General features: G+C 39.3%; 2 protein-coding genes across 2 annotated transcripts; one reads left to right on the forward strand and one right to left on the reverse strand.

Moving 5' to 3' along the window:
- The first annotated feature begins 290 nt into the window (after nucleotides 1–290).
- LOC147328451 (uncharacterized) lies at nucleotides 291–5,297 on the forward strand. Its single transcript, XM_086297437.1, has 4 exons — nucleotides 291–813; nucleotides 958–1,240; nucleotides 1,368–1,901; nucleotides 5,235–5,297. The coding sequence occupies exons 1-4, from the start codon at nucleotides 416–418 to the stop codon at nucleotides 5,295–5,297; spliced, it is 1,278 nt and encodes a 425-aa protein (XP_086153563.1). The 5' UTR covers nucleotides 291–415.
- Nucleotides 5,298–6,203: 906 nt separating this feature from the next.
- Nucleotides 6,204–7,260, reverse strand: LOC147328452 (uncharacterized). The gene is made up of 2 exons (XM_086297438.1): nucleotides 7,177–7,260; nucleotides 6,204–7,063 (listed from the first exon to the last, which is right to left on the reverse strand). Exons 1-2 carry the CDS (start codon nucleotides 7,258–7,260, stop codon nucleotides 6,440–6,442), a joined length of 708 nt encoding a protein of 235 aa, XP_086153564.1. The 3' UTR covers nucleotides 6,204–6,439.
- Between the last annotated feature and the right edge of the window lie 3,399 nt (nucleotides 7,261–10,659).

Here is a 10,659-nt window from a genome sequence, read left to right on the forward strand (position 1 = left end):
GTGCACAGAGAAAGCAAAAGCCAGATGTGTTTTGTATTCATACCATCAGTGTGCAGTTGGCGCATTGTGTGCTTAGTAGATGATGGCTTGTGTGTACTGTTTGATACGGAAACACCATTTTTACGAAGGTGTGAAGAGTTAATCTAGCTGTGTTTGCTTTTGCAAGAGAACTACAATGTTTTGATTATTGGGTGACAGGTTTTCTTATTTGTGTGAAGAGTTTTGCAAAATTAGCCAATAGTTACAAAAAATGTGCTTAAGCAATCAGAAAAAACTGTAAGTCAGCATAGCTTGAGCTCAATTAGCACACAATTAACCAGGTGGAAACACTAGGAGTCAAAATTTAGCACACACCAATCAGAACCTGCGATGGATAGATAAAAGGGCCAAAGTCAGCTCATTCAGGTTTGAAACAATGGATCCAAAGAGATGCAAAGGAAGAGGACGTGGTGGAGAAAGAGGACGTGGTGAAGGAGGAGGACGTGGTGGAGGAAGAGGACATGGTGAAAGAGGAGGACGTGGTGGAAGAGGAGGAGGAGGTGGTCTAGGACAACAGGAAGGTGGTGGAGGAGGAGGGAGAGGTGGAGGAGGAGGAGGACGTGGTGAAGGAGGTGGAGGTGGAGAACGACGGCGACAAGGAAGGGGAAGAGCAAGGGCAAGAAGACAGTCAGTCTCGGATGAAATTCGAGCCACTTTAGTTGACCATGTCCTTGTCCATGGGATGACTATGAGGGAGGCTGGGCAACGAGTACAACCAAATTTGAGTCGCTTCACTGTTGCCTCCATCATCAGAACCTTCAGGGAGGAAAACAGGTAGGTGTACTTGCAGTAAGACTGCTTTGTACAGTAACGTTTAAGTTACTGAACTTATGTGTCTTGAGTTTCAGTATGTTTCCATTATTTGCCTGTAAAATGAATGTGTGACAGTTACAGTAATGAGTGCTTCTATTTTTGTAGGACACAGAGACGACCACCTGGTGGAGGCAGGTTAAGGCTTTTGTCGGAGGAGCAAGAGAGGGAACTTGTAAACATGGTAATTGCAAATAATGTAATCCGCCTGCAAGAGATTCAAAGGAGAGTGATTGAGGATGATCATCTTTTTCGAGGCATAAATGCCGTCAGCCTCTCCACAATTGACCGCATCCTCCGAAAGAATCAATTCCGGATGAAACAGGCATACCGAGTCCCTTTCGAACGAAACTCTGACAGAGTGAAAAACCAACGTGTGGAATATGTTCAGGTATGAGTTTTGATACTGTATAAAGTATTGTGTACCATCACAGCATGGCAGTTTATGCTGCCATTTCAGCACTCTTGAACTGTGGTTCAGGGTACCGACTGACTCTACTGTGTTATGTGTCTTGCAGAGAATCTTTGAGATTGAAGGACGGCCTGTTCCCCATGAAATAATCTTTGTGGATGAGGCAGGTTTTAACCTGACCAAAAGAAGGAAAAGGGGGAGGAACATAATTGGCCATCGGGCTATTGTAAATGTCCCTGGTCAGCGTGGGGGGAATGTCACTATGTGCGCAGCCATCAGCCAACGAGGGGTACTCCACCGCCATGCCGTACTAGGACCCTATAACACTATGCTTCTCCTTGCTTTTCTTGATGGTTTAAGACAACATATGTTCCAGCTGGACTACAGGGAACCAGCACAGCCAGAGCAGCCTCACTACGTTGTTGTGTGGGATAACGTCAGCTTCCATCGCGCTGCTCTGGTTCGTGACTGGTTTACCAATAACCCAAGGTTTTCTAATATCTTTCTGCCTGCATACTCTCCCTTTCTAAACCCGATAGAGGAGTTATTTTCGGCATGGCGGTGGAAAGTGTATGACCGAGAACCTTATGTCTGTGTTCACCTCCTTCAGGCCATGGAAGAGGCCTGCCTAGACATATCAGTAGATGCATGCCAGGGGTGGATCAGGCATGCAAGAGGATTTTACCCCCGCTGCCTGGCCAGGGCCAATATAGCCTGTGATGTGGATGAGATTCTCTGGCCTGACCCAGACCAAAGACAAGATGCTGAGGTGGGATAATGTTTCTGGTGTGTGTTGTACTGTATAGTACATGAATGACAATGTGCCACTGTACATACATTGGTTGCGTCTTTTGTGTTTATCATGTGACAAGGGTTTTGAAGGGGAGAACCATAAGCAACCTATTTGTTTTGGAACTATTGTTTTGAATTAATTGTACCAGTGTGCAAAACTCTATTGTAGTGTGTGTTTTTGAGGGCTTGTGTTTGATGTCTGAGGGCAAAGTTTGGTTTTTCAGCAGGAGTGAATAGTTTTGGGTGTAGAGCTTCATTTTGACCTGGAAATAGGATGTTTGGGAAATTGAGTGAGATGTTATGGATTTGTGTTTACTGTTGTGAGGATATGAGGCGTAGTTTCAAGAAATGTGTTTTAGCAATCGAGAAAAACTGTAAATAAGAAAGATTAATGCTGCATAGTTGCACACGACCATATAGTTTAACTGCCACAAAGCAATAGTGCCATCTAATGGTACATGGTAGTAGATTCAGTCAGATTGTCACAGGCAGCACTCTGTTAAAAACATATGTTTGCAATGTAGTACATTCAAAGTTATTTAAAAAAGACACAAAAAATATTCCTGTATTGACAAAAAGAGATAACAGAAAAAGAATGGATGCATGTTTCTATGAAACTGAAAAAGACAGAAAAAAACTTACTCGAAACCCTAACCTGTATGGGATTCAAGAGAAGTCGAAATGAAACAACACACCATTTACAAAAATGTGCCACAATGTAAGTGTAATTTATGCAACCAGTTTTACATCAATAATACTTTATTTACAAGTGTATGTGTCATTTTAAACCAAGGCTCAGTCAGTGTAAGGCAGGTATCAATAGATATAGTCCACATTATTAGAAGCTGAACAGTTGCACCTTTTTATTTCTCCAGGCCCTGTATTTCAGCACTTTTAATATGTGTTAAATTTTGACAAAACAACCTATCGCAACTGTCAAAACTGCATCTGTTATAGCTTTGGTATGTGTGTCTGCCGATGGAAGGTGTACAATAACATGTACAGATGATTTAACTGTTGAGCAAAACAACAGAATGTAAGCAGAGCAAATATATGTATTAACAAACTCTCATTGGTACATTCAGCAGAACAATAATCCTAAAATATGAGTTGAAAGTTGTTACAATCAGATGCAATAAAGACTTCAAAGAGTCTGTCTAATTGAATTCACCATCATTCTGATTGAGCTTGTTTGTCAAACTAATTTGTAAACTCTGCATTTTAATGTGCTGTATAAATATCTCTATTGAATATGTTGATTAGCTATTACTAATAATATATGATGATTTTGTTAGTTGTTTTGTGCTCTGTTATATTTGACTCTGTTTAATCTCTCACATTTTTAAGCAGAGCACCAAACAAAAAAAAATGGAAAACTGTTTAGATACTTAGAACTGGAACTCTACTCTTTTCTACTCTATTTGAGCACTCAAAGCATTTTCTTACTACAAGCCTCATTCACACATTCACACAAGTGCTTTTTTCTATGCCTAACCACTTTAACCTAAAACTCTACATTCAGATAGATGCACTGGGAGGAACTGGGATATAACCACCAACCTTTTGGCTTGTGGACGACTGGCTCTCTATTACTGCGAGTGGTGTGATAACCATTCTAGGAAGGTATCCCAGATATTCATAGCCGTAAATGCATGTGGACAGCTCAATTGTTGCTACACAGTTGTTTAAGTTCATGTCCCACTTGAAGGATAGTTGTCTCTGCCATTCAAGTCCAAGTTGTACCTGATATCAATCAAAAGAAAGCCTCGAGTCAAGTCAAGTTTTAAACCTAAGTTACACTGATCACAGGAAAAATCTCCAGTTAAATCTTGTACGTATTATACGTATTATATTAAGCCAAGAACAGACGTTTATCAATGGTCAACTGACGCTGGTCTATCGTACCTTTTCCCAAACTAGATAGGTGACAATGTCCCTGGCATGGATATCGATGGTGACGACATGGCATTTGTGTCAGTGGTGATGTCATTAAAATGTGCAGGCTTGTTTGGTCAGGTTAAAATTTAATCACACAATAAAGAAGGCACAGTGAGAATTTGTACTGCCAAACGGTCATGGTCTCTCTCCAAGTGTGTTTCCACGTCCCTGCCCTACATCATCTGTGATATGGTCAGCACCACCTGGTGGACGCAAAAACAAAGTGAAATTAAAATCTCGTATAAAGAAAGAGTAAGCAAGCACACACGCACACACACACACACACACTGGACACCCATCCCACTAATCACAGATACATAGATTAATGTACACACACACTCTCACAAATTTTGTGTATATGTGTGTGTGTGTTCTATGTGTGTATCTGCGATGGGTATCCAGCCACCACTTATTCCTCCGTAGACTTCACCTGGTAGGCTGTAATGGCCTCCTTGCTAAGCTGTTGCTGTGAGGAAAATCTAGCATCCTCCACACTGCAAAGCCAATCTTCGACGTTCCCTCATGCACAGAGCAGCAGAATCACTTGGGGATGAGGATTTGATTACATCTGTTGTGTCTTGTTATGATATACTGTAATTTCCAGAGGAGCAGAGAGTGGACTTCATCTGAATACAGCTGTCAATTATAACACTCTTGCCAACAAAGTTTTCGTGACAATACCGCTTTTCATTTTCAAATGTTTTAATTTTGGGTACAAATTAAAACTGGGAATGTCCGTTTTTTGCTTTAAATGCTGTCTGTAGGAGTTCTTGCATAATGCAAAATAATTCTCACCACAGTGAGAGAGCTGAAATTTAAAATTCTGCAACTGCAATTAAAAATTACATAAACTTTATGATTAGAATGACTATTATTCAAATTAATAATACTGTTATGCAAAACTGTTCACTTGAAAGATGTGCACGCAGGCTTTTTCTTGCTTTCAAATTACTGGATACCTAACAGCAACTGGTAGCTCAATCGGTGGTCCAATCTAAGGATTCTAATCTGCCAGATAGATGAGTATAAGCGATTTTATGAGATATAAGGGTTTTTTTTTTTTTTTTTTTCAATTTCTATCTACCCTTTTAGTAAGGACTGGAACAAGAAAATAACAGGCTGAATAAAACACAGTCAGAGAATAATGATCACAAGTGTGAAGGTTACTCAAACCTGACCTTTTCTCCCTCAGGGAAGGCCATATTCAGGATGTCTTTGCTATATATGGTCCTCTGTTCTCCAGCACCCACCATTTCTGGAGCACCAGAAGGTTCTTCGGCCAATAAAGCAAACTCTAGTCGTGTAATGGCATCAAAACACTTCCTGAGGTGAGCCTGCACTGCTTGAAGGTTATATGTCTGAGCCAGAATCTTTAGCAGCTAATCACTGGATAAGAAGCAAAATCTATACGTCTGAGAAAAAGCATAAATACAAGCAGAGTGTGCAAATAGTTAGAATTTAAGAATAATCTTCTTCTATTTTCTTTAAACGCAAAATGTAAAATGTAAAGAATTACAGATTTCTGTAGTACATAACTGAATTAAAGAAAAAAAATGATGATAATTGGCCATGATCTTCAAGTAGTCAGGTGTCAATAGATTAAACATAACTACAAATATGAAGTGAAAATTACAGCATATAGCACAAATGCTATTTAAAAGTTGACATCATTAAAGGAATAAATAGAAAAAAAGATCTAAAATTTGAAAAAGCTGCTGTGTTTTCAGGGCCTGAGATCATTTAAGATGGAGAAAGATGAAGTTGAAAATTGTCCATTCAAAATTTGAAATTATATCAGGAAATCATGACCGTCATATCCTCCGGACAACAGGAGAGGCTCATGATAAGTGCAAGAGGTAACATGATGATATGGGGTTGCAATCACACACATGGCAAGAGTAATGTTTATATCTGTTAAGCACCATAATTTCTTAATGAAGCAGGGAGGTTTTCGAAAAAGATAAGCTACAATCCAGCAAAAGACTGATTTTAAAACTACAACAATTGGCCTTAGTGGTCTCAAAAGAAGAGTAATGTAAGTGATGTGATGCAATGCAGTGAAAGAAATACCACTGACCCATTTTTTGAAAAGGGCTGCAGCTTTCAAATTGTAAATTTCAGTATATTAATATCTATCTATCTATCTATACATACATACATACATACATGGGGACAGAGCATCTCCTTGGTAGATCCCGCACCTGATGGTGACATGTGCTATGGGCTTTGAAGTTGGCATCTAGTGTCGTGCGCCACATCCCCATTGAGTTCCTGATGAAGGCTCTTTTAGGGTCCTGTTGATCTTTTATAGTTCTAGGCATTCCAGGATCCATATGTGGGGCATTGAGTCATAGGCCTTCTTGTAATAAATCCAGGCAATGCACAGGTTGGTCAGTCTGGTCTTGCAGTCTCGGCTGATTGTTCAGTCTACCTTCAAGCTTGGGTCCTCTACCAGAGGCCTGGAAGTTTGAGGGTCCTGGGCGGTATCTTAGCTGTTCCCAGGACTGCGCTCTTCTGGACAGAGATCTCCGATGTTGTTTCTGGGATCTGCTGGAGGCTCTCGCCTAGGTTGGGAGTCACTGCACCGAGTGCTCCAATTACCACTTGGACCACCATTACCTTCACCCTCCACATCCTCTCAAGCTCTTCTCTGAGCCCTTGGTACTTCTCCAGCTTCTCGTGTTCCTTCTTCCTGATGTTGCTGTCATTTAGTATCGCTACATCAGTCACTACGGCTTTCATCTTCCGCTTGTCTACCACCACTATATCTGGTTGGTTAGCCACCACCATTTTGTCCATTTGTATCTGGAAGTCCCACAGGATCTTAGTTTGGTCATTCTCCACCACCTTTGGAGGCATCTCCCATTTTGACCTTGGGACTTCCAGTCCATACTTGTCAGAGATGTTCCTGTATACTATGCCGGCCACTTGGATATGGCGTTCCATGTATGGCTTGCCTGCTATCATCTTGCACCCTGCTGTTATGTGCTGGATTGTCTCAGGGGCATCTTTACACAGGCTGCACCTGAGGTCTTGCCTGGTGTGGTAGATGGATCTTGGGCTCAGAGCTTGCTAATGTACTGTCATGATTAGTACCTCTGTGCTGTCTTTCAGTCCAGCTTCATCCAGCTACCGGAAGGATGTCTGGATATCAGCCACCTCCTCTATCTGCCGGCGATACATACCATGTCCTTCCATGATGGTTCCTCCTCTTTCTTGGATTTCTGCTGCCTGGGATATTCACTGAGCACGCAGTTGGTTGGAGCCATCTTCCTGATGCATTTGTGGATGTTGCCTCATCCTGGACTGTGGTCCTGAAACTCACTAGTCCCCAGCCTCCTTCCTTCCACTTAGCATACAGCCTCAGAGTGCTGGACCTGGGGTGAAACCATCCATGCATGGTCAGGAGCTTCCTTGTGTTTCCTTGAGGCGACTTTTGTTGTGATTTGGCGTTATATAAATAAAATTGAATTGAATATGTCAGTGGCTTTTATCTCCTCCTTTGGCAAGCTTATTATCCCAGCAGGGTACCTGATCACAGGCAGGGCGTAGGTGTTGATAGCCTGGATCTTGTTCTTGCTGTTCAGCTGACTCCTCCATTTACTTCTTTACTTCTGAGAAACTAAAGATGCTATTTTTTATACTTTATATTATTTTAGTACTACTTACTTTCCCAGCTTTCTGTTACCCTGGTCTCAACTTTTTGGAGCCATGTTCCTGCAATAAAATTCAAAATGTGCTAATTTTCTCATAAAAATAGAAAAAATTCTCAGGATAAACAAAGATCGGTTTTTATTTGCATTTTGCACTTTGATACTTTTGGAAATGGGATTGTTAAAACAAAAAAGATGCTGTTTGAAAATGTTTCAATAATATAAAAAGAGTACTTTGTAAAGGTCTGCTGTTGTCGTGTGTAACAAACAAATGTGTGCAGAATATCCTGGGAAAGATGATGCTCTTGGACTCCAGGTAAGCTTCTAGACACTTCTGTAGCTCATTAAAAGAGCATTTTCCACTAAACAGTCGCCAACAGATCTGTTTGGGATATCAACAAGGCATGTGTGCTGTCTCAATATATTCACTTGCATAAATGCATATGTTTTCATGTTTCTTTCTCTTTCAGCATTAACATGCCTATGCCTAATTTCTATGCATTCTGTTTGGTAAAATACCACACTGTGTGGCTGCTTTAAGGTCATTGGGTATCTTATTAACTTTAGCCACAATCTCTTTCCAGGACTTTCCAGGACTTCCCAACCTTGAGAAACATATTTGACTCAGCAGGCAGTTGCCTCTTGATGTCTTCAGCCAAAAAGATACCTAGGTATAACCAGTTTCTTTGGCATGTGAGCCAATCATCCTGGAGAGAAGGTAATAAAGGATGGAAAATAAGAAATAGATAAGAAATAGATTGGAACAGAAGACAGTGGGGACAATGTGAGCAGACAGAAAATTAAGAATGTATTGGAAATTAATAAAAAGACAGAACACTGTTACCACAGAACTGTTCCATTACATCAACTACTGAACTCAGTGAACTTTGAAAATGGATATATTTTGCAATTTTGTTTTTTTTCTGTAGCCACTAGGGAGAGCTGCTGTTTAGCATTTAAGGGTAGAGTCAATGTGAATCAAAGCACATCTGCATTTAAAAAGTATACAAGCCTTTACTACTAAGACAAGAATCACTTAGAGCCAAATTAAAGATCAATCTATTCTTTTTTTTATAGCCTTTACCAATGTTTGGTTAAAGAGGATCAGCTGTCTTAGCAATTTGTCCACCCTCTGCTTGATGCGAACTACAAAGCATGAAGATGCTACTGCACACGCACAGATAATGCTGTCATCCAGGAGTACTTTCACACAAAAACAAACACAGAGGCACGAAGGATACGCAATTACAAATCTGAAACAATGCTGCTGTTTTACAATAGCCTGCATAAGAGTGCTACGCATTACAACCTGGACATCCTCTGTGCTTCCCAAGATAAGGATATCTTTGGAGGTACCATGAGACAGCATAGTAAACACGTGTGTTACTCATTAGAAGTGCTTCATCAACATGGGGTAACTATAGGGCATTTCTTGAATACCTTTTTGTATCCATGTATATTCTCCTATAAACATTAATTTTCTGAAAGAAAGCTGGCGTGTCTGATAGAGTGCTAAATGTGACTCCGCAGCCAAAACAGCTCTGTTTAGTAGAATGCAGGAAGAAATAGCCAACCTGCCTATGTATGCACCACTAAAGTTATTACCATGAACCTATCTGCCAAGTAGGTTATGTTTCTGGTAGCATTTTAGTGAATTCTGATAAAACCTTGCAGGGGCATAGTGTAGTCATGTTAACAGTCCATTAAAATTTGGCTTACAAAATTTCATCTGGGATTAATAAAGTATTTTGTTTCTGATTCAACCACCAAGGTCTTCAAGGTTAATTCATTGAGTTACTCATTGGAAATTGACAAAAAGCTGTATAACCTAGAACAGCTACGCATGTTTCTTTTTCAGCTATTTATTTATGAGTGACTTATGTATGTATTTATATATATATGTATATATTGTACTATTCTTAGTTAGTGTATTGTCTGTCTTGTCTTAATGTTGGTTTATAATGGAGCACTGTAACAAAAAATAATTTCCCCCAGGGATCAATAAAGTATTCTGATTCTGAAACTACGATTCTGTGTTGTGTATTGTCAACATAAAGAAAATGATTTGTAATGTAATGACCACTTAAAACTATCCTTAAAATTAAAAATTTGTATTGCAACATTTACAAAATGATGATTGGTATATGTGGATTCTAAGTATCACATTATAGTTTGCATCCAGACCTCTGATCTCACTTTAACATTTCATATCTGCCCTTCTTCCAAGTTGACCCCAAAATGTGTTAGATCTTTTAAAAAAAAAGTATTTTCAAGAGAACGAGATATCTAGTTACTTAGAAATTTACTTTATATATTATAATAAGTTTAACTTATTTATGTCCAGTTACTTACAAATTAATAACTATTATCCATGACCTACTTGTACATGTCTATCTGTCAGGCTACTCTTATCCGATTTTTAATGCACTACAAAAATGTTAAAGTATTTTTAAAAAGAACAAAGAAAACAAAATGAATATATAAAATTTTTAATACTAATCCCTTAAAAGTAAATACTGCCCAGAGTGAGCTGACTTGGCAGAAGTTTCCTCTCTCAGAGTGCGTCTTGTTTGTTTTATTGGTTATGTTAACTGTGCCCTTGCTGTGTTTTACACCAAAGGTTTCTGAGATCAAGAAACATTTGAGTGGCTTTGATTCATATGTGGGTGCAAAACAGAATATTTAACAGATAAATGTAAATGCAACTTCTACTACAGTTTATATAATATTTGTATAATTACTGATATGAAGTCCACACACTTTTGAGATAATGTATTAGGTTATCTTTTCCCCCTCATCTATATGTTGCTGAGAAGGAATTAGAATTTGTATTTCATCTGTAAAATTGCCCTAAGGAGTTGTCATTTAATATCTGCAGATGCAATTATAATAGTGACTTGTGAGCCCATGAAGACAATTTGGGACTGGACATTTCATTCAATCAATCAGTAATCTTTGTCGGTATATTAATTTCTCACAGCTAATTATTAATAAATCCGCCACACCCACACAAAA

This window comes from Aulonocara sp. 'chitande type north' Nkhata Bay, linkage group LG6 (assembly GCF_057382095.1).
Source record: "Aulonocara sp. 'chitande type north' Nkhata Bay isolate Kocher_YH1m ecotype deep benthic linkage group LG6, A_spYH_male_GT1.1, whole genome shotgun sequence".
In the NCBI taxonomy this organism is placed as follows: Eukaryota; Metazoa; Chordata; class Actinopteri; order Cichliformes; family Cichlidae; genus Aulonocara; species Aulonocara sp. 'chitande type north' Nkhata Bay.